At 36.5% G+C, this 24412-nt stretch overlaps 1 protein-coding gene across 1 annotated transcript in view; it reads left to right on the top strand.

Annotated features, from left to right (window-relative positions):
• Positions 1 to 24412, top strand: part of LOC132859654 (voltage-dependent N-type calcium channel subunit alpha-1B-like) — a 113175-nt gene that overhangs the window by 75199 nt on the left and 13564 nt on the right. The window contains exons 25-39 of the mRNA XM_060890464.1: positions 2415 to 2511; positions 3800 to 3960; positions 4095 to 4232; positions 6253 to 6454; positions 7060 to 7224; positions 9230 to 9340; positions 10432 to 10515; positions 13275 to 13394; positions 14103 to 14168; positions 16747 to 16838; positions 16962 to 17112; positions 17967 to 18094; positions 20015 to 20111; positions 23562 to 23667; positions 23863 to 23970. Coding sequence (XP_060746447.1) covers positions 2415 to 2511; positions 3800 to 3960; positions 4095 to 4232; positions 6253 to 6454; positions 7060 to 7224; positions 9230 to 9340; positions 10432 to 10515; positions 13275 to 13394; positions 14103 to 14168; positions 16747 to 16838; positions 16962 to 17112; positions 17967 to 18094; positions 20015 to 20111; positions 23562 to 23667; positions 23863 to 23970 — 1826 coding nt within the window. The remainder of the gene's footprint in view (positions 1 to 2414; positions 2512 to 3799; positions 3961 to 4094; positions 4233 to 6252; positions 6455 to 7059; positions 7225 to 9229; positions 9341 to 10431; positions 10516 to 13274; positions 13395 to 14102; positions 14169 to 16746; positions 16839 to 16961; positions 17113 to 17966; positions 18095 to 20014; positions 20112 to 23561; positions 23668 to 23862; positions 23971 to 24412) is intronic.

The following is a 24412-nucleotide window of genomic DNA, read 5'->3' on the forward strand; positions in this document are numbered from 1 at the left end:
TTTTCTCAGCTGTGTCTGTTTCTAATGCTTATTCTTTATCTGTGAAGCAGCTTACATCTGTTCATTTCTGTGTTTTTTCTCTGTACTCTTTCTGTATGTGCACATTTTATGCTTTGTATTATTTACTTTCCCTTGTCAGATCACAACAAAGCGTGACCAGGTGGGGGCAGTCTTAATCTCTATAGATACCCTTTTACCCCTTGACCTTTCCCTCCCGACACTGCTCACCCATCGCACATAATCAATGATGAAGCCCTTTACTTTCCTTCTGGCCCTTTAAGACTCCATACATGCCATGCAGCACTAGCAGTGCTATGATACTATTACTGCCATTGCCTGCAAAGGAAACTCGCCGCTTCTGTTAAAACTTAGATTACACTGGAACCATTACTGTAGGTTCATTGGAGTTTTAATCATCATCATCATCATCATCATCATCATCATCATCATCATCATCATCATCATCATCATCAAAAATCGTATTAGTGAATAGAAGTAGCACGTTTTATATCAAGATTTAATACCGAGCTCTTATTATTTTATTGTTTTTTTATGTATTTATTTTGCCCAATCACTAGTAAGGAATAGAACATACTATTATGTTGTGGTGTGATGCAAAGCTATTGTTTCCACCAAGTGTTTAATAAGTTAAGTGTTTCTTACTGTATACCATAGCAATTTTCCACCATTTACGTTATTCATTAAGAACGAACAAAGTTTTATACATTTATAGTTACGTTTAAATAACATTATCAAATATCCACAAAAGAAGTCGGTTTCTCTTCTCATTTACAGTCTAAAAGCATTATACATTACTTTCATTACTATACATTAATTACAATACTTTCATTTGTTTTATTTGCTTTGAAGTAGACAAAAAATGCCTTTGGTTATGTTATCTTTAAGAATGTTCTCTATCCTAACAGACAGTGGCAAAAATTTACAGACATTTAAAGAGCTGGAACTTGAGATTAGTTAAATTGATCTACTATCTAATTATATCCATTTTCCATGCATGTTTGTTTGTTTATTTATTTATTTATTTATTCATTCATTCATTCATTCATTCATTCATTCATTTTTTAAATTAGCTTAGTGTAAGATTATGAGCCCTGGCACATGCCTTGCAGCTCACACTATTGTTATAATAACATACATAGAAAATAAATCAACAGATTCGGACCAATCAGAATTGAAGTATCAATGTATACGTACAAACGTGATGGGTGGGACCTGTGGAGGCAATGGGAGAATAGGAGCTGATCTTTGACACTTAGGAGTGTACAGGACTGATCAGTGTGTTACCCTTAATGTAACTCCTCATGGGAGAGTACAAATGATCGAGGCATTCGCAATGCTGAGCTTTGCCACACCAACAAAGAAATCCTGAATGTTTTGCTTTGTTTTGGTTTCATTTCTATTCATGCATAAGACGACAGGAAATATTGGAGTGGCTTTTTTTTTTTTTAACACTTTTTTTTGTCTTGTGCTAGTGATATACAGGGAAATGAAGGTAACCTCTGGGCAGCAACATGTCCATTCACACTTGACCATTATCCATTTTGTATAGATTTGTGTATTGGATGATCTTGCTTAAACAATACATGTTAGTACATACAGTACACTCCTTCATCATTTTCTATTTTTATTTTTCTTCCATATATTAGAAATGGTCTGTACTTAAATTATAAAGCACATAATGCACCTGGTGGTGGGCCAAAAAAAATGGGTTTTATAAAGGAAGTAAATTATCCATATTACCTTAATTGAAAATTAAAAAAAAATCTCTATAAAAAAGTCTAATAGGGTTAAAATCAGACCACCCTGCATGTACAGTCTTCCACTCTTCTCCTCACATTTTACAAAGTTCTTCTTTATATCTGTTTTATCCGATCTGTAATGTTGGAATAATTCTAATGTTGGAATATTTTTTTTTTTTTACCTGTTATTTTAATTTTTATAGGTTAGTGTCACAGTTTTAATAAAGAAAAATATTATTTAATTTGTTAAAACTTTATTTATTTAAAAAAATAAATAAACAAACAAACAAAAACAAACAAATAAATAAATTCTGTATTTTTCTTTTTTACATTTTGTAATCCATCTTTTTTTTTCTGTCTATACTATTAATCTTGTGAATGTTTGGCTGAATTAATTGGCTTTCACAAAGAAACTATCTTTTTTTTTTTTTTTTTTTAGTCAATAATGCATTGATTTTCACTTTGGTTACATGGACATTACTACTAACTGATGTGCATGCATCTACTAACCAAAGATCTAGGGAGCTGTGTGTGAGTGTGTGTGTGTGTGTGTGTGTGTGTGTGTGTTGTGGAGGAGGAGAATGCAAGCCTCCTGACTCTATAGGCTATATCTTATATGCCTATGTGCAGTAACTTATTGATTTTGTAACACAGAGGGACCAAAGGCAAGGACATCAACACCATCAAATCTCTCAGGGTCCTCCGTGTGCTCCGGCCTCTGAAGACCATCAAAAGGCTACCTAAACTCAAGGTACTACACGAGGCTGTGTTCAATCCATACTATGCTCTTTTCTTTCTTCTCTTTGTATCGATGAGCTAATAAGTTCTAAGCGCAATATTCTTTTTCGACTTCACGTTTTCATTGTTATCCTTCAGAGGTGTGAGATTCCAAATTGTTTATAAGTGCTATTATTATGTCGTTACTTAACTTATCAATTCTTTGCTCAGATCCAGCAAAGCCGGCCTTATCTCTGCCTTTCAAAATCCGTTTAATAAAATCGGACAAAGGCAGACGTTTAAACATAGTGTCTTCTCAGGAAAAAAGGATAGACTGTATTTCACACAATTAAGATCATTAAATGTAAAAGCTGAATAGCGGTGTCTGTGCTTTTTTAACGTGAATTATGATTATACGGGGGGGGGCACGGTGGCTTAGTGGTTGGCACGGTGGCTTAGTGGTTAGCACGTTCGCCTCACACCTCCAGGGTCGGGGTTCGATTCCCGCCTCCACCTTGTGTGTGTGGAGTTTGCATGTTCTCCCCGTGCCTCGGGGGTTTCCTCCGGGTACTCCGGTTTCCTCCCCTGGTCCAAAGACATGCATGGTAGGTTGATTGGCATCTCTGGAAAATTGTCCCTATTGTGTGATTGTGTGAGTGAATGAGAGTGTGTGTGTGCCCTGTGATGGGTTGGCACTCCGTCCAGGGTGTATCCTGCCTTGATGCCCGATGACGCCTGAGATAGGCACAGGCTCCCCGTGACCCGAGGTAGTTCGGATAAGCGGTAGAAGATGAATGAATGAATGAATGAATATTATCATTTCTATCACAATAACTCAGAGACACCGATAGACAATTTTTTTTTTTTTTTTTTTTTGATTTTTAGAAATAGTCCGTAGTATCAGAATTTTTTTTTACAGTCACTTGTAAAAAAAATTTTAATTGCTGTGGGGCAAGATGAATAAAACATTTCAGGTCACATTGTTATTAGAAAATAATCATCTTCATGGTGGTACAGTGAAGCTTGTTGTAAAGATTGTTTTCCAATAACAGCACGCCTCTTGTTTTATTCCTTAATTGTGTATTTGTGTTTTAAATAAGTCATAATCATAGACACATACATGAGGGACATTAAAATAAACTGTAATAAATGTCCTATTTAATTGCTCTAATATTTACCCTAAATGCTACATGCTAAAAAATGATGCGTATGTTACAGATTAACCGTATGTCATTTTTTGACAACTTTATGAAAACTTTATGCTTGCACACAAGGTGATATGAAGACATTTTGTTTTTGCTGGTGTGTGTGGTTCTCCTCAGGCTGTGTTTGACTGTGTGGTGAACTCTCTGAAGAACGTGCTTAACATCCTCATCGTCTACATCCTCTTCATGTTCATCTTTGCCGTTATCGCCGTGCAGCTCTTCAAGGGAAAGTTCTTCTACTGCACAGATGAATCTAAAGCTACTGAGAAGGACTGCAGGTGCAGAGTTTCTCCTTCAAACACACACACACACACACACACACACACACACACACACACACACAGATTATCAGGACAAAAATCCATGTCATCTCATTATATAAGACCTTTTTTTTTTCCTTTCTGTGTGTCAGAGGTCAGTTTCTGGATTACGATGGAGACAAAGTGGAAGCCAAGGCACGTGTATGGAAGAAATATGATTTTCACTATGACAACGTGCTATGGGCTTTCCTCACTCTCTTCACCGTTTCCACAGGAGAGGGTTGGCCTATGTAAGTACACCAGTGTTGTACGCCCCAGGAGGTCTACTTTGTTATCAACATCCCTTGCTTTGACAAGCTTGTAGTCGTGTAGTGTATATATTGTGCATATTTACATCCCAGTTACTCACACAAACCCTTACAGCATTCCATTAACCACCATTCATATCAAAACCCTGAGATTTGTGCTTTCCACAGACCCTGAAGGGAATCTCCATGGTAGGTCAAATGTGAGGAAAATGGATGACGTATAACATTATGTCCATTATGTCAAGTCCAAAAATCACTAGTGAAAATGCTTTGTCTTTAATTCTTATCACAATAACGTGCAGGAAACGTTCTAACAGTAAGAGAAAAGTAAATAGAAATCATAATATTAATAGAATAATAGAGTAATACGAATGATACAGTAGTAATAGAAAAATGTCTGTACTTGAATTTCAGCCTTTTTTAGTATTAGGGTTTGTTCACCTTTTTAATATCAGTGTATATTTGGAAAATATTTACTTACAGGTTTGGACTGTCCACAACAATCAGGGTTTCATCTGTGCAAGTGCTTCAAGAGAAAGATAGAATAATAACTATAATTCTGTTATTTATTTTTGTCCTCTTTTCACGGTTGTCCTACATTTTTCTGCTCGCTCAGAATTCCTCTCTGTCACTGTTCGTCTTTCCATCTCGTTCTCATTTCATCTTATTCTTTTTGCTTCAATTCACATTTTTTGCACTCACTTTAAAAACATTTCATGCATGAAATATCGAAAGAAATTTTACCACCAATCTGGAAAAAACTATAATTCCCCCAGGCGTGTTAATCTATCTGCGCTCCCTTAGAGATATGTTAATGCAGTTAAAACCTGCCGAGTATTAAATCGTTTGTTTTTTCAATACAGCAGGCGACACTATTGTATATTAAAGTCTGTATTATTTTTTAACCACAGCGCTGTTAAATGCTCGATTTTGATTGGTCAGTAACGCCGGCTCCAAGACTATATTAATCTGTCCGTTCTGACGTGTGACAGTCTCCTTGGTAACACCTTACACAGGACCTTGTATGGTGTATGTTGTGTATAAATGGATCAATAAATGTGTGTGATCATTGATATACTGTAGTTTCATGTAGGGAGATTTTTATTGCAGGAATCGCTAGTTCCAGTACTCTGATCCTCTGTTATGGCTTGTTGCAATGAAAAACAAACCAAAATAAAAACATACTATATGGGATGCGGTAGTCTAGTGGTTGCGGTGTGTGAAATTACCAGTCAGAAGATTGTGAGTTCGAATCCCAGGTCCACCAAGCTGATACTATTGTGCCCCTGAGCAAGACCCTTAACCCTCAACTGTATAAAAGTCATTTCAAGTTGCTCTGTATACAGTAAGATTGTCTTCCAAATGCCATAAATGTAAACGCAATGAAACGTAGCCACTATTTTTTTAAGTATTTTGAGACATAAGATGAGTTGAATCTATGAAGGTGTATCTAATGAAATATTTAAAAGTGAGACCTACACTATATGATCAAATGTTTGTGGACACCGAATCCTAGGTAGAAGCAGAAGCAGGTATCTGTTCCAGCATGACATTACTCCTGTGCAGAAAGCAAGGTCTGTGAAGACATAGTGTTGCCAAAGGTGGAGTGGAAGCTGACCTCAAACCCACCCTGCACCCAGGGTTTCCTCACCCAACATTGTCTGGTTATTATAACAGTAAAGGGAGAAGGGATAAATCTGGAAGGGGATGTTCAGAAAGCACAAATGGATGTGATGGTCTGGTGTCCACATACTTTTGGCTATAGCTTGTAGCTTAAAACATTTCCTAGAGGAGTACAGGCGCTCGTCTTGCATTGAACGAAATAGAAATAAAAGTCAGATTTTGAGTCAAATGTATTCTGATTGAATCCCTTCTTTCTACCAATTACTCTAGTCTCCAGTAAACATAGGAAGAACATACTGTACCTGTGTTACTGGCATTCATCAATATCATGATCTTACAATATTTTTTTTATTTCCCACTGCATATTGTTTGTATCCAGGGTGCTGAAACATTCTGTAGATGCCACTCATGAAGACCATGGCCCAAGCCCAGGCTTCCGCATGGAGATGTCCATCTTTTATGTTGTCTACTTTGTGGTCTTCCCGTTTTTCTTCGTCAACATTTTCGTAGCCTTGATCATCATCACGTTCCAGGAGCAAGGGGACAAAGCCATGTCTGAGTGCAGCTTGGAGAAGAATGAGGTAAAAGCACAACCCTACATACCGGTAGCTGGTAGAATAGAAATCTCCTTACAGTATGTGACTGTGATGGCAGTGTCCGTCTGCCATGCGCTCACGTTGAGGTGAGAAACCTTCAAGGTGATAAAACCTAGGGAATTTCTATCCTAAGTGAGAATAAGGGCAACAGACCTGTCCAACCATATCCCTTCTACCAGAACACTGATTTCCACAGACTATTTTTCCTTTTCTCTTCTTCTGTTCCCCTTCACTACATGACCTCAGCAGAGGTTTCAGCTATGGATGAAATGGCTTATTAACAGGAAGACCATTAGCCTTGTGGTATTAGCTGTTTAAACATGCTCTAAGAGGTTTCTCTGTTGGGTGCAAACTCTAGTTTGATGTTTGCTTTCTGTCTCTCACACTTTGATTAGTTTTGATTCCAAGAGCTCTAGGGACTTCGAGCTGCTTCTCTGATAATTAAACAGTGTTAGATCAAGAGCCGATGTCGAAAACGATGCTGAATCGTGGCACACTCCTGAAGCTGCTCTTAATGAGGAGGCTTACTCAACTGCCTTTAAGGCTTTGTGATAAGAAGATTAAGGTTGGTTTTCTTTTCTTAACCACAGCGGGCATGCATTGACTTTGCCATTAATGCCAAGCCCCTGACTCGCTACATGCCCCAGGATAAGCAGTCCTTCCAGTACAAGATGTGGAAGTTTGTGGTTTCAACACCGTTTGAATATTCCATCCTGACTATGATCGCAATCAATACTGTGGTTCTCATGATGAAGGTAAGCACATGTTTTCATTCCTTTACACTACTTGTCTACCCCGACACTGGCGATCGAACGCCCTGAAAATCCCCATAGAAATACATTGATGGAATCTTAGCTTGCATGGGCAGAGCTGAGGACCCTCTTCTCTCATGCTCTCATGGTCAATGTATATCTTAAATAGACTCTCAATGCATTTACCAACCATTCGCTTCCAAAAATATTGGCACCCTGTCTGTACACATGCCTCATGTAGTATTAGCACTCTATCTATCCACTTGTATCCAAAACTATTGTCACCCTATCTATCCACTTGCATCCAAATGTATCGGCGCCCTTTCTGACCACTCGCCTCCAAAAATATTGCCACCCTGTTTATTCACTTGCATACAAAACTAATTGCACCCTTTGTGAAAAAAATATTGACACCTTATCTATCCATTCACATCCAGAGGTTTTACCTCCTTTTTTGACCACTTTCATACAAAAGCATTGGCACCCTGTATGAACGCTTGCCTCCAAAAATATTGGCACCCATTTTGAACACTTGCCTCTAAAAAGCTTTGGAACCCTTTCTGACCTTAAAAGACGTTGTCGTCGAAGGCGAAGGTGTTACCTAAAAGTCCCAGGGACAACACTATTAAACAGAACTCAATGAAAAAGCTACAGAGCAATAGCAAATACCTAAAGCATCCTTGAAAGTACAATTACACTGATAATATGCAGATGTGTATAAATTACAAGTCCCTGTGTCAGCTTTTACTATAGAACCATATTTAAATTAATGTATTATTATAAACACTGCAAAACTTCTTATTCTTTAAAATAAATAAATACATATTCACTACTTCCTCTTAAGCATTGAAGAGCTTTATTTAACTGTATTTAACATCCTGATCTTTCAAGTCAGAACATCAGAGCTCAACCGTCTGACCTCCTTTTTTTATCTTTTCACTAATCAAGCCACACTGCCAAGCTCATTCATTAATAATTGACAGCTCAGCATAGTAGAGTGCAGTTTATACACTGAAAGGGTTTTTGTCTACTCCCTTGGCAGTTAAAAAAATGGGAAAGGGAGAGTAAAGCCAAATATTGATCTCAAAGGGTTTTAAGCTAATTTATTGTGTATTCATTCATGTAGTGTATTCATGTGTTTATGTATTTAATAAAAATTGTATTTAAGGAAAAAAGAAAAGAAAAAATACATTAACCAATAGCACTCGTTTTATATTGTAAATATATTCGTAAATTCATAAAAGTCATAGAATTTTAATAACTTTGAGTCACAGTTAAGCTAGGTAAACAGTTGCAATTTCGATTAAAAAAGACTATCGTTGCTCTTTCTTCTGGAGCCTTTAGTAAGTTGACCAGTTTCACAGCATAACAGCATAAATCTAATATGGAAAATTCTGGCGATGTATTACTTTTAAACTTTCAATCACATGATGTCTATTACTCAGTTGTTTGCTTTGAAATTGGGGAATAGAAGCCTTTATCCTCACCACATATACAATACAGCACAGTGGAATTATATCTTCACATATTCAAAGTGAAAAGGTTAGTACAGCTTATGAAACAGTGCCTAGAGATACGGCGAGGGTCCTCAATTGCCCAACAGTGGCAGCTTGGCAGTGTTGGGGCTTGAAACCTGACCTTCCCATCGACAACCCAGAGCCTTAACCACTTCAAACTCTGTCCCCCAAAATCAGCTAATCAATTGATCAACTAATCTATTATCTATCCTGGGACACGTATACATTTGAAAGAGGCTATGTATTTTAATAGGATCCTAAAATTAACGACTTGCTAATACACAGAAAAAAGAATATTCATACACCAGGAGAAAGACATCTCATTATGCTTTACAGTATGTTAGGAGATTAATATATCCCATTACTATCTAGTTAAAATGTAATAGTACAAATATATTTTTTAGGTTTTAGGATAAAATCCCATTTTACAACATAACTCATGGCAAAATAAGTGTTTGAGATGGCTGCTGTCACTGCTTTGTTGCTTTCAGTTTAGTACCGCTTCGAAGCCTTATGAAGACATGCTGAAGTGGCTGAACATCATCTTCACTGCCCTTTTTACCCTGGAATGTATCCTGAAGATCATCGCTTTTGGGCTGCTGGTGAGAAACACTCAAGCACACAGACGGCACAGTGCCTGGATTTTAGTCAGATTAATGACAAATTAGTAGGTGAAATCATCACTAATTAAAGGACATTAGAGGTCCAGCCATGAAACTCACTGAGATATCAGGGGCTGTATTCAGAGTTCAGTTACATACACAGAAATTCATCTTTCAAAGCTACATATAGACTTAAGAACTATTTTTAAGAATTAAAATTATTTTTAAGAATTTCCTGTACAATGTGCATGGAAGAACAGTAAAGTACAGATGAGTTCAATTAGTGCAATATATGTCATTTGTTCTGTCCTAACAAAGATTGGCATAATTGTATTAATTTGGCTGAAAATAACATTAATAGTATTATAAATTAGCCTACATTGCTACACTGTATGTGGCTACGTTAAGTTGCATGTTATACGCAGAAATAACTGTCAATACATGATATGAGAAGATAATCTGAAAATAATAGGATGTGCTGGATCAAGTATTGTTTTATTCAATAGTCAGGGTCAAAGATATACTGTTAAATTAAATAAAATCGCTGCTGTAACATAGGAAGTCACTAGCTCTGAATACAACCCACTGTGAAAATTGGCTAATTAAAGGAATTAGCTAAGAAGACGGGATTTCTGTGAAAACATGAGAACGGCACAATGATGATGGATAAGCAAGGGCAGTAACAGTGGAACATAAGTCTGCGCTCTCAGTGCCTGCAGCAGCAGGGCTCGTATCAAGCTCCATTTCCATTTAGTAGCCTCATTTATTAAATGTCTCTGGCACCTCCATGATGCTCTTACCTCCACCTGTTCTGAGCTGGCAGCAGATGGTGTGGCCTCGCTGCTGTTGTTCTAAGCATTCAGCAGCCACGATTCGACAAATCACTGTGGCATTCAGACCTGACAGATCAGACTCTCATGTATAAGCCATTGTAGGAAAGGTTCTACTGGTTCTACTGTATGCTTGTGGTTTGACCTTTATTTAAAACATTCATTCCAGGGACTGATTTCTGTATTCATTTAAACTTTTGTACTATTACAGTGCGTCTATTTCTCCTGTTTCTCTGATCCTTTCTATTAAATTGCATCCAGAACTATCTAAAGGAAGCCTGGAACATATTCGATTTTGTAACAGTACTGGGCAGTATCACTGACATCCTGGTCACTGAAATTATGGTAAGCAGTTGAGACGGTCATCTCTGTGCATGTTTATTTATGGAGTACAGGATCATGTATAGGATAGTGATGATGTGTTTATGTTTGTGCTTTCAATGTTATGTCTATGTGTATGTGTTTGTCTGCAACTTTCTCTTTCTCACGGTGGAATAATGAGAGTAAGAAAAGTTCGAGAAGGCAAGATGGCAGAACATGCTCACAACAATGTCCTTCAAAATCCAAATGTCACAAAGCAGTTTTGAAGATCTTCAGGTGTAGATTTTCTTCCTAGAGCTGACAATGGCAAGGAAAAACTCCCTGAGATGATAAGGGAAACAAACCCATCCTCTGCTAGATGACACCGGATCATTAGAGTATACAGGTGTTGCAAAGCAGAGACAGTGTTAAAATTGTTTGCTATAAAATCTGGGAAAAATTATCCATTGAAACAAGAGGGCTCTGTTTTCTGAAGCATCCAGCAAACCTCTTAATTATAGCAAATCAACTTACATATAATTATTTTAATGACTTCCATTTAAACAAAATGCCTGTAGCGCAATTCCAAATTCAAGCCTTATTTTGCTCACGTGTTCATTCGGCAAAATTTGGAAGAGGAAATTCGTCCCGATGAAGCTCTGCAGTGCACGCATCTCCCCAATGAGTGTTGACAGTCGAGTCGCAGTGTGTCAGAGTAGACTCTCGCCCCTCCTAATGATTTCACTGTCACTCTGTTTCCATGCTAAATCTCTGTTGGCACCTGTCCCCTTCTCTCCCAAATGGACTCCACAGACGGTAAGTGGCTTTATTTGTCCTGCTCTGCTTCTGTCCATCTGTCCTGCTTGTTTACATACATATACATATATGAATGATCACCTATTTGTCTGTTTGGTTTTTAAGATCCAGTGCAAACACTGCAACTTAGCAAGTTAAAATATAAACAATATTTTAAATTCATCTAATATTCCCTATTATAAGGTTACAATAAACCGAACCTGTAATGAGTTCATTCTAAGTTAATTATTTTTTTTTTTTCTATATATTTTATTATGTTAAAACTTGAAACATTTAATTGTGGCAAAAATATCTGCTATAGGTTATTAATGTTGTGTCTGGTGTATTGTAGTCTTATAATAGGGAATATTAGATTTATTCGCTTGCTAAGATGACATTTTTTTTTGCAGTGAATTTCATTTTAGGGTAATGGATGTATATCTTTTATTAAACATTTAGGAAACTTGTGGATACACAGTATGAATGTGGAGAATATGAATAATTTGAAATGTTCTACATTATACGTTATAATGACTACATATTTAAATTGGGCGTCCTGATCTTTGGTGAAGCTTGCTAATGTGTTATTTCCACCAATTACAATGCTAAACTTAATGGATAATAATTGTGTTTAAACAAACTGCTTCAGACTCTCTTTGGGTCAATGCAACCAAGGGCTATATTCAGAGATGCTGACACAATAGGTCAATAGGTGTCTAGGCAGTGGTGGCTCAAGTGGTTAAGGCACTGGTTTTTTTTTTTTGGAGGATCTGGGTACAAGTTCCAGCCCCTCCAAGCTGCCGCTGTTGGGCCCTTGAGCAAGGCCCTTAATCCTTCCTGCTCCAGTGGCACTATATCATGACAGAACCCAACCTCCAAAGTTGTGATATGCGAAAAAAAGAATTTCACTGTGCCATAATGTATTTGTGACAAGAAAATGTGTAATTCTAATGCAGGGAAATTTACATGTTTTCAGGACCAGGTTATTCATATTTAGTCAATTTTCTGCGATATTTAGATCATACAGGAAAAAAATTGTGAAATTTAAAGAAAGCTTGTATGTATTTAACAATGGAGTTTAAAAAAAACTGATGAGAGACTTTAAATCTATAGTTAAGCCTGCGGTCTGAATAACAACGTGTGCAATTAAAGCTTAACTAGGCTCCATGTGCCTAAGCAAGATAACCGAGCAAGCATAGCCAGTGCTTCTAATTTGATATAATTTGATAGATTTGTAAAAGATAAATTCAGATTCTCCATGCATGCATTGTTGTGTTTATTTATGCTCGAGAGGCATGCCAATCAAAGTATCTTTGTTATAGCACAAGGCACCACCCAAATGGACATGTACAAATTTCAAATGTACTGATAACTCTTTAGGAAAAATTGGAAAAGTTCTAGAAATCCTAAAGCATATTATTTGTTTACAAATTACTGTCATTTGAAACACGTGAATCAAACCTTTACCTTGTGCTAAAATTATAGTAGCACTCATTTAAGTGCATCACTGAATCCACAAGAAAATTCTTCTTAAATTTTTTCTTTTTTCTTACAGGGTAGTATAAATTTCTGTTCAATAATCACATGATTTTCTATTTCTATCAACTAAACTTCAACCTACTGACTGTCCATTTTGTAACATTTGCCTGCACACTCATAACTAGCTCCAGTTTCTTAAATCTTACTGCACGGTTGTGGGAATGAATCTTTTTTTAATACATAATGTTTGAAACCAACCGACACTATATAAGGCACTATTGATAATTTGACATGCATGATTTCAGCTATTTTTTTAAGATCCTTCTTTTGACGATCTGTACCACTAAAGTGCATGGCGGTGGCCAGAAGGAATCATTTCTCCTCTAGAAATGAAATTGAAATCTGCTGATTTTGATTTTGGAAATGCTTGCTGTAATGCATAATAGATTGAAAGACACAGAGATCAAGTTTCCAGTAAGACTAATACGAGTACCAGCTAACATGTTCTGTGTGGATTGTCCCTTTCTCAGCAGAACAAGCTGATCAATCTTAGCTTTCTGAGGCTGTTTCGAGCTGCTCGACTCATCAAACTTCTGAGACAAGGCTACACCATCCGTATCCTGCTCTGGACCTTTGTCCAGTCATTTAAGGTTTAAACCTTTAATATTTTCTACCTTCTCGAGGCCTGACTGTAATGTCTGAAATGCAAAATGTGCAAAAAATGTGCTAGCAGGCAAAAACATACACTCTTTTAACTGCTAGCAAGCTAACCAATTATAATTCTTTTGCAATGCTTGTAATTTCTCTGCTTTTTTCACAGATTTTTTTTATGTTTTTTTTTAAATATATATATATATATATATATATATATATATATATATATATATATATATATATATATATATATATACTGTATGAGCACTTTTTTGTGTAACAGTTAGAAGTATGACATCTGCTGAGATGAGTGACAGTCATTACTTCTTTGAAAACGCTAACAAAGCATGAGCCGGTTTTATTTATTATTCATGATATTTCATGGTATTTTTTGTTAATTGATGACCTTCATTATTATTTCACTCTTTTTTTATTTATTTATTTTTTTGGTTGGGATGTAACTACAAACAAATATGCAAGTGAGAGGTTTGAATTTTTGTCCAGGTCAAATTGAGAGGTGAGATATGAAGCTTTCCAGAAACTGTCGGCGTATGAATTCACACACCATTCTGACCAGTGCTCACTTTTTCTTTGTTTAGTATCTCGATGTATATGTAAACCTATATAAATGGTTAGCCATAACACAAATTTCTAATACTAAAAAATGTTAATGTTAATATTAAATGTTGTTTATTATTTTGTAGGCACTGCCATATGTGTGTCTGCTCATTGCCATGCTCTTCTTTATCTACGCCATCATTGGGATGCAGGTGAGCACTACTCCAGCTCTGTCAATTACATTTATAAAGATACTCAGTGCATCGTTTAATGTTTTAAAAGTATTTCATTTGGGCATGAACATTAGCAACAGCAGTATATTCCATTATCTTTTATTGCATCACAGATTTATTTATTCTCTTCATCACAGATTTATTTATTTTTTTAACTAAGGAAACTCCTAACTGTTTCTTTAAGTAGTTCTCGATTCCAGTCAGAAGGAAAATATCTTGCGTGTAATTTAACAGTTTAATGTTTGTTAAATAAGATTTTCATTCTAAGTCTTCATTTTGCTGTAAATAACCTTGTAATAATAAAGCACCATTCTTAAAGTGTGCTCATCTGTAAATCATTCTAGTCTGAGTAATAATTTTAATGGACCCGATTAATGAAATAACGAGGACAATACATCTGTTACTACATCCATTGCCTGTACTTCAATTCAGACGGAATGAAATTAAGAGCATCTTGCTTATTGGTTTCTGGAAGCCTGCTGTTCAGTCGATAAGGATGGAATTGTAAATCAATGTTCATTGCATTTCAGGACTGAAAGAAGCAGCGTAATCAGTGAACTGTATAATCAAAAATATCCTAAGATATAAAACTGAACCGTTGTTTAAAACGCAGGTAAAACAGCCATCAACCAAACATTATGTATGAGGTGTGAAAAGTTCTAGTTCCTTATATCTTATTTTTTTAATTAAAAAAATGTTCGTGATGAGACATGTTCAGCTTTGTCTAAGCGAAATCTGTAGCAAGAAGGCAGTCTCCTCGTTCTAATGGATAGATCTCGGCATCAATTCCCAGTTTGATTGCTCGTTTAGCTATTGCACAGGCAATCTCCTATATTGTGTTTGAAACTAGGGTGCCTGCTATTCATTCGTTTAGGATGCCATTGTAAATCAATGCTTAATTGCATCATATGCAAGAGGAGCTGCGTAATCAGCGAGCTGTATAATCACCCGTATGCTGAGACTGAACCCCTTTACTCAATTATATTTCATCTATAAATGTCTGCTCCACTTTTTAACCAAGCCGGTCTCTTACTGTAGGCTGCGTCATCAAATTAAGGTTTTCTGCATGTTTTGGTATTCAGTGCTATTTGATTTATGTAAATGTGTCTATTTTTAAGCAATTAAAAGCAAGACTTTTAAATAGCAACCTTCTCTTGAATGGTTATGGTTAATTATGATTAGACAGATGGGTGAAATTTGTTACAACAGTGCTCAGTTCACATATTGCCATTTAATACAATTAACATTTCCATTTAATTTTGCAGCACTGTCATAAAACTCTTTCTCTGGATCACATGACTTTCATGTGTCTTTTAGTCACAGAAATTATGGTGAGGCATTGAATAATGTTAACTGAGGTAATGTTTGTGATTTGGGTGATTATTGTGTATTTTGATAGCTTTGGCTAATATGTGCATTGTTAAGACAACGATCCTTGTTTTTATATGTAAGATTACTAGCATTTGTCAGACACAAAAACAAATTAAAAAATGCTACAACAGCAGCAATGACAACAAACGTTTATCTAACTACCTTACCAGGCTCAAACTGTAAACATTTAGCCACATATGCTTGATATCTATCTAACTGAGGTAATGTAAACGTAAAACATGGTCATCATGGTGTATTTTTGGTAGCTTTAGCTAACAGGAATTACAACCATATATGTTTTTATGTGGGAGCTAATTTGCTAGCAGTGAGGTAGCTGTTGAGCATGTGCTAGTCATCAATACAGTTTTTTTACAATAGCAGTACAATCATAGGTTGATAAATGAGCTTGTTTACTCATGAAAGCATGAATTTCGAATGAATTTAATCTGTTCATGTTAGCTACCTTGTCAGACTGATAAATTAACCGCAAATTTAAAGTAACAAATAGTTTTGTGTGTAGAAATGGGAATGCGAAATTTAATTTCCTTTCCTAGTTTAGATAAGGAATAAATCATGACTGGGGCATAGGAAAATAACCAAAGACTGAGTGAGGTAATGAGGTGTGAAGTGAAGCAGTGTTACTGTAATCACCACAGAGTTCTATATATATTATATGTCAGGAAATATCCTGTTTTACTTTATTAAATATCATGGTTTTTTAAGTAGTTTTTATTAGCGTGTAGAGCGTCTATCGTACACGTCCCCCGTGTTAATTAAAAACTATTATCAGAGTTTTTGGTATAGAAAATGAATGGAATGATTCTTCAGAGCAAAAATACAACAGTGCTTTGGTTTATATGATTATAAAAACAACTGAACAATTTATGAAATCACTAATGCACGACTAGTTTTGTATGACTGAGTAACAGGCAGGGACGATAACTCAATAACATATTAACAAAGTCAGCCCAACCACTTGTAATAGTGTACCACATACCTCAGTGGTGATATCCTGTGCTCCTAGGATATCATGCATTTCTACATCTCATAGTTATTTTGAGATAAGAAACTGGAGAATGTGGCCTTGCCTACAGGTTGTGTGAATTATTTATTTCGCCCCTGTAGCTGTTACAGTGCAGTTCCACTTGCCGTGTTGTCATATATCCAACTCCTGTCTTTGTGTTAGGTGTTTGGAAACATCGAGTTAAGCTATGATTCAGCAATCAACCATCACAACAACTTCCAGACCTTCTTTCAGGCACTCATGCTACTCTTCAGGTAAAATTCCATAGATGTAGATGGATTTCTTCAGTCCAATATTCTAGACCTAATTTCTTCATGGGTGTATTTTTATACGTTATACTTCATTTTTTTCTGTTTTGTGTCTGCGGTGAACAACAGGAGTGCCACAGGCGAGGCGTGGCATGAGATTATGCTGTCATGTTTGGGTGGCAAGAAATGTGACAAGCTCTCAGGCTCCAATGGAAATGAGTGTGGCAGTGATTTTGCGTACTTCTATTTTGTCTCCTTCATCTTCCTCTGCTCCTTCCTGGTTTGTACAAACACACATTCATGCGTATAGAAATATTATTTGCTGATTTTTTTGCTGTATAGCTAATAGGTAGACTATTTTGGTGTGGTGGTCATAATAAAGACACACAGGCTGGGGATGATTTCTTTCTACCCCTAGACTATAGATTCATGCAGTGAAGCACCAGTCACTACCCTATAGATATGAACTCCATTTATATTACATTTATGGCACATGTCCTTATCCACAGTGCCACACATTTATTGCATTTATAAACTGAGCAGTGGAGCGTTCAGGGCCTTGCTCAGGGGCCCAGGAGTGGCAGCATGGTGGCTCTGGGTTTTGAACTCACACCCATCTGCTCTATGAAGCAGCACCTTAACCTCTGAGCTACCCCTTCCCCATTTGGGCTAAAATCTATGGGCGCATCTGGAACACATCATGAAGGTTATTGTGAAATATAGTTGCAAGTGTAATAAAGGCGAATAAGGTGGATTATTGACTTTGTTGTAATTTTTATGCAGAATGCCTTCAGATGAGAAATGAACCGTTGATAGACTAAGCACACATTGTGTAATCAAAGTACAAATTACACAAAAGGACTGACATCAGAGCTATACGTTTAATGTTTTTTGGTTCATGGCTTTATGATCGTTGATCATAGATTATCGTGGCAAAAATTCAGTAGAGCGTTACAGATTTTTTTTTTCAAGATGCACTCATGAATGCAGCTGTCTGTCTGCTTTAAGTTTCCTTCACATCGTTCTTATTATTCCACTGATGAGACCTTGCTAAAGCCGTTATAGCTCCATTGCCAAGCTATTTATAGATATCGATAGATGTGCCGTTCTTAGTCCTTCTTTATTCCTTTTCAGATGCTAAATCTGTTCGTGGCTGTCATCATGGACAACTTTGAGTACCTGACGCGAGATGCTTCCATCCTCGGTCCTCACCATCTGGATGAGTTCATCCGCGTCTGGGCAGATTACGACCCTGCTGCCTGGTATGTGTCACTCACAGACAGTCCATCCTTAAGAAATCTAGTGGCCCTGTCAAGAGTATGAAACCAAAGTAAAACAGCAGGGATATGTCATTGCTGAAGCACATAAATCTGACATTCTGAATGACAACTGTAACGGTTTAGCAAAAGATTCAGCATTGAGCACTTAATCCAGCTGTACTGAGCCTACATGGCATTATATAACAGAAAAGATTCACCAATGTTGCCATTCAAGCCAGTCAACTCTTCATTTTCGCCTTTATTCATAAAAGCTTCTGTATTGAATTGTGGTTTAACTTGCATCTGTTTCTTGCAGCGGAAGGATACGCTATATGGATATGTACAATTTGTTACGTGTCATTTCGCCCCCTCTTGGCTTAGGAAAGAACTGCCCTAATAGGGTAGCATACAAGGTTTGCAAACCTACACACTTCCCCTACAAAGGGTAGTGCTGTAGTGCTAATCAACGCTCGTAAAACTGTCTGGTTAATGCTAGTGAATTATTACACCCATCCCTCCCCCCTCTTCACTAATCTAAATACTGGTAACCATGGAAACTACAGGAAACAAAGCCACGCTTGCGTTCTGAGTCATTCCTCTCATGCTGATCCTTTATGTCATTTACGCACGTGCAATTTCTACGACGTCTATATCTTTAATCATTTATAAACACATTCATGCTATATCGATCTAATTGAACTTCATAACAGTGTTTATTATGCATTATGAATTGCGGTGAATGGAAAGCTTTATTATAACATCACATCAACTGAGTCTGAAAACAATGGGCTTGTTTTCTGCAGTATGTTTAGTTTTTTTTCTTTTACTAAACGTTACTAAAACATTTTCTCACCAGATATAATATATATCTCATTTAGTGTATTGTATATATATATATTTGATTGTAATGTTTTAACTAGTTTATTTAAAACTATTTACATTTTAATTGGCTTTTATATTTATACATATTTAAAACTTACACTTTATATTTTAGTGTATTTTAACATACATTTATTAAACATTATTTCTTTCTTTCTTTCTTTATTTATTTAGGTAGTTAGTTAGTTTTGTACTTATTAATTAAGGAATGAATTAATTAGTTCATTAATGAAACGTTTTTAGTTGTTTTTATTTCTTACAGTTTCTAAATAATTTTGTTTTTTAAATAATTTTTTATATTTTTAGTAAGCTCTAAATAAAGTTAATAACGTTAAAAAACAAATTCTCAGAATTTTATCCAGCCCAAGAATGAACTGTAAATTATTAATAGACAAAAAATGTCTAATAATGAATAATATACAGTCATGTTTATATTAGAGTTATTAAACTATAATGTGTTTATGTGAACCATTTGTACTGCGTTATATACATGGCTATAAAGTGCAATCCATTTACGTAAATAAATGAATATATAAATAAATGAATCTTATCTTTATTATAGTGCATTATAACGTAATTAATATGAATACGTCTGTAGATCGTTATTTATGGCCTACTTAGAAAGTGTTGCTGAGTGATGATTTAGAATAAAAAAACAAAACGACTGTGTGAGCTTTGTTCCTGTGGCTCTGGTTGGTTAATCAACTTTCAAACTTTCAAAGCATGCCGTAGAGAAAGAGACGGACAAGATTATTGCCCTGTTCACCATCTGACCCTTGCCCTCCTATTTACAGCCTCATTACATGAGCCGAGTTTCTTCTTTTGCATCCCAATTTCATCTGTGCTCCTTCTTTGAGCAAAGATGCTGTCTCACAGCCATACAGTTTCTCCCCAAAATAATAATGACTCTTATAATGACTGTTACTCCACTCTGATTATGTTTTTATTTTGTTTTCTTTCATCTACACTGTCTTCCTCCTGCTCGCTGTCCATCCCTTTTGTGTGATCTTTGACCGTTGAACTGTGGCTGCCACCTCTGTGAAGTGGGCGCATATCCTACCTCGATATGTACGAAATGCTGCGTCACATGTCCCCTCCGCTAGGTTTGGGAAAGAAATGTCCATCACGAGTTGCCTACAAGGTAGTCCCGCCCTCTTCCTCTTCTTACCTAATCACATTCTCTATACCCGCTTTGTGTGTACGCTCTCGTCTCTCACCATATAACGTTGGTGTCAGGCTTCCAGTGCTGTAGGTGTCAGTACTTTTCGTGTTCTCTGTGCTGTGTTCTTGTTGCCTTTGCTTTAACGTCCCATCATAACTGTTGAAAACCTGAAAGTTTAGCTTGTGTTAGCTAAATTTTCATGTCATGTTAAACTGCAGGTTATTATGTAGCTTTGTAGAAGCCAACATTCTGTTTTCCTATTTAATCTTAGACAAAAATTTATATAATTTAATGCGGCCTAGGGCTTTCGAGCCACATGCACCAAATTCGGATATGTTGTAGACCCTGGTCTGAAGTTTGTTGCTATGGCTTTTATAAGCGATCCGAGTACCGGTACCTCCGGTACCGGGTCTCAAAGTGGCCTTTTTTCCCATAGACTCCCATTATAAACTTTGGAGGTTTATAACTCGGCAAGCTTTCGAACTATCTAAACCAAACTCGGCCAGTTCCTTTAGGGTGATACTCTGAACAAAGTTTTAAATTGGTGTACCGACTGGCCTTTCGTTGTACCGCAGCCCCGCCCCCAATATATGCAAAATCAAAAAACTTTTTACATTTAAAAAGTGCATTTAACATGGACATGTGACATATCAAAACACTCACAACAATGAGGGGAACTTCCTCACGTGCATTCTGATGACCTCAAGTGATGTCACGTGAAAATCAAAAATTAGCACAACATGAACATGTGACATATCAAAACAATCAGCCCAATGAACTTCCTCAGGAGTATTCGAATGACGTCACATGCTCGTCTCCACTTGCCTCCAAATGTTTTGGCACCCTATCTTTCTGTCCACTTGCCTCCAAAAGTAACACTGACCCTTACAGTATGTCCACTCCCCTCCAAAAAGCACCGGCCTTTGCGAATACTTGCCTCGTCAAAGCCAACATCAAAGTTTGTTGCGACAAACTTTACAAATCTAGTTACAGTTAATACCTTTAACATTTTTTTATTGTTTTATTTATTTTTTTTGGAAAAGTTAATGGAAAGTTCCTGAGCACTATCAAAAAAGCTCTATCCCGGACACCTGGAACTACAAACTGACTAATGTTGGTGTGTATCATATGAATGGGAACCACAGAAAATCAGTGCATACATAAAATATTGACATCACATTTTTTAGCTGCGTAATTCTGAACGAGCTAACACGTCCACGTGTACTGAAAGATTTATCTTAAAAAGAACTAATGTTATCTTGCAGGTTGCATACAGTATGTTGCCTTGTTCAAAACTTTACTAAACATTTCAAGCCAAATGCTCTTCAGCGACGCAAAAATATTCATTCAAGCGGTAGATGATAGCTAATACTATCAGGTCATTCAATACACAAACACCTGTCAGGAATTCGGCACGGCTGCGTCTTCTCTAGACGGCGACGTTCAGCCGTCCGCGTGTCTGAGATACATGCGTCTGTCTATCAGGCAGCTCTCCGAGACCTGTATCTGTGTGTGCTCGGTGTTTCTCTAAGTGTTTGTGTACACATCTCTCTCCACCCTCGCTTTAGAGAAGTGAATTGATTGGGATGAAAGGGGGAAAAATAGTGTGCTGTAAATGTGTGTTCAGTGAAGCGAGACATGCCACCCCTCCCCCTTTCCATCCCCCAAATGCACACACATAAATTGTGCTTTCTTTCTTTCTTTTTTCTTTTTTTTTTGTTTGTTGTTTGTTGATCTTTCTCAGGCGGGCCCGAGTCTAATAAAGGCGGTGCTGGACTGTCTGTTGCTGCCTGCTTTAATCGCATCGCAGCACCCTTGTCTCTTGCTTTTCTGCTCTCTGATTCACCTTTAGTTGTGTTACAGTACAGTGGGCTTAGGTAGTTGTTGTTGTTGGTATTTTTTAATTCGGTTGTGACAAAAGTTGTACATCGGGAATGAGATCTTGTCGGATCCAACAAAGTGGTCACATGAGCAGGGCATTTTGAATTTTATATAAGCTTCAAGCTCACAGGACAAAAGAATACAACATTCATAAATGTGCCCAAGTGATGCTTTTACAATGACGTATTTATTTCATCATTAGTAATTATATGGTCAGGGTTGCATTGTGAATATGATTGAAATGACTGGTGTAGTTAGTAGTACAAACAGAAATAATAGCTTTATGAGTCTGGGGGGAAAAAAATCCAATACATACACACACACACACACACACACACGTTTCAAGAAATCCTGTGCACATCCCTACTGGTTTAGACCACGCCCACTTTGGGGTTCAATACGCATTGTGACTTGAATATTAAAGGTTGCTAAATACAACCCATGCAAATCATTTAAGTTTATTAATCAGCAAGTGGAGTATAATTATCGTTAAATTCTACCCTCACTACGTATATATCATTATCTACCTATTTATTAACAGTAATAACTGAGTAGATTCTATAGGTTTGTCTTTACAGTGCAGATACAGAAATGAATATTTGCAGCAGTAAACAGATGCAGATACAGATAAGTGTCTGTGTCCCACAGTGTGTCCTTCTGTTCACTGTCTCTGTCCTGTCACGTACCTTCATCCTTTCTGCTCGGCGAAAGCTTTTCTTCACTCTCCCCCTTCACTCTCTCCAATCTTTCTGAATGTGCAAAAAAAAAAAAGGCAGTCATTATGGGCAAACCTCCACATTCTTCATGCATCCATGTTGTTCAATTTAGCACTAACCATCCAGTGAATGCAAAATATACATGGACAGTAATCTGTGGCCTGTGCGGGCAGCTGTGTTTACACAAAGAGACACCAAGTGCTTTCTTTATGAAAGAAGCTTAAATCAACATATCCCTGATCAGTGGCTATTGTTTTATGAATTGAACTCGCTCAAAGCATGTGCTCAGGTTTCAGAAGAATAGAATTGAAGCATAGAAATGGCTAAAAATTTGCTGCCCATCGATGATGGAGCGGATGCACTGTCCATTGTATGTCACTAAAGCTTATTATTCCCGAACAGCATCTGCATGATATATCATTTCTTCCCTCATATTGTTTTTTATTATTATTTTTTTTTTTTTAATGAAATGACAGGTCATGTGGTGTGCTGATGAGAATGAGAATGAATATAAAAGTAAAATATTAAAATCTTTAAAAAAAAAGAAAATAATATAAATTAATTTAAAAATAAAAATAAATAAATTATATATATATGTATATACGTATATATATATATACGTATATATATATATATATATATATATATATATATATATATATATATATATATATATATATATATATATATATATATTACAGATTATATACATGGTTATATACATGATTATATACACTTATATACTTATTCCTCTCAGCCAGCACATGCTAAGCTTTTTTGCCTTGTCACGTCTTTTGCATGTAATCTTGATTCTATATAAACCTATCTGCAGCGCTTGGTGAGGATGAACATGCCCATTGCTGATGACAACACAGTCCACTTCACATCCACGCTGATGGCTCTCATACGCACCGCCCTGGATATCAAACTGGCATCAGGTGCGTGCTCATTTCATGGCCACTCAGCTCAACTTTGGTGCAATCTTTTCTTTTACCAGCCCCTCTGACACTTGACTTCCTTGCCCTCTTTTTTTTTTTCATCTTACAGACAAACCTGATTTGTAACTAGATGAATTAAATCCCGAACTGTAAGTTCACAATGCTTTACTGTAATGATTGCCCTTGTTTTTTTAGGTGTTCTTGCCCAGCGTCTCTGTGATGCTGACTTGAAGAGGGAGATAAATAAAGTGTGGCCCAACCTGTCATCAAAAACCGTGGACTTGCTGGTGACACCACATAAACGTAAGCTCTGCTCCTTTACATTCTGGAAGGTGAATTTGTGTTTAAGTTACACAAATGAAATATAATAATGCAACCTGGAATATGTATGTCTGCTCTATAAGGCTCTGTTTGATATTCACTAAAATATAATCAGTGGTTTTGTGTTCGTTTGCTGCCCTCTAGTGGCGAGTAGTGAAAAGATTTACTGTACTTTTTTACTATACTGATTTTCATTTTTGGTTGCTTGAAGCTTGGTGTAAGTTTGGTGTTTTATACATTCATATATTAAACAATCTGGAAAAAAACTTTTACATTTCTTTTCTATTAATATCTGGCAATAATTTTATTTGCTCCCCGTATTTTAAAACATTGGTATTATATTTGCAGAACTAAAACCAAAAAAATTATTCAGAGTGCAGAAATAATACAAATACAAAGTGCAGGGATTTATTATTATTATTAT

This window comes from Tachysurus vachellii, chromosome 17 (genome assembly GCF_030014155.1).
Source record: "Tachysurus vachellii isolate PV-2020 chromosome 17, HZAU_Pvac_v1, whole genome shotgun sequence".
NCBI classification, from domain to species: Eukaryota; Metazoa; Chordata; class Actinopteri; order Siluriformes; family Bagridae; genus Tachysurus; species Tachysurus vachellii.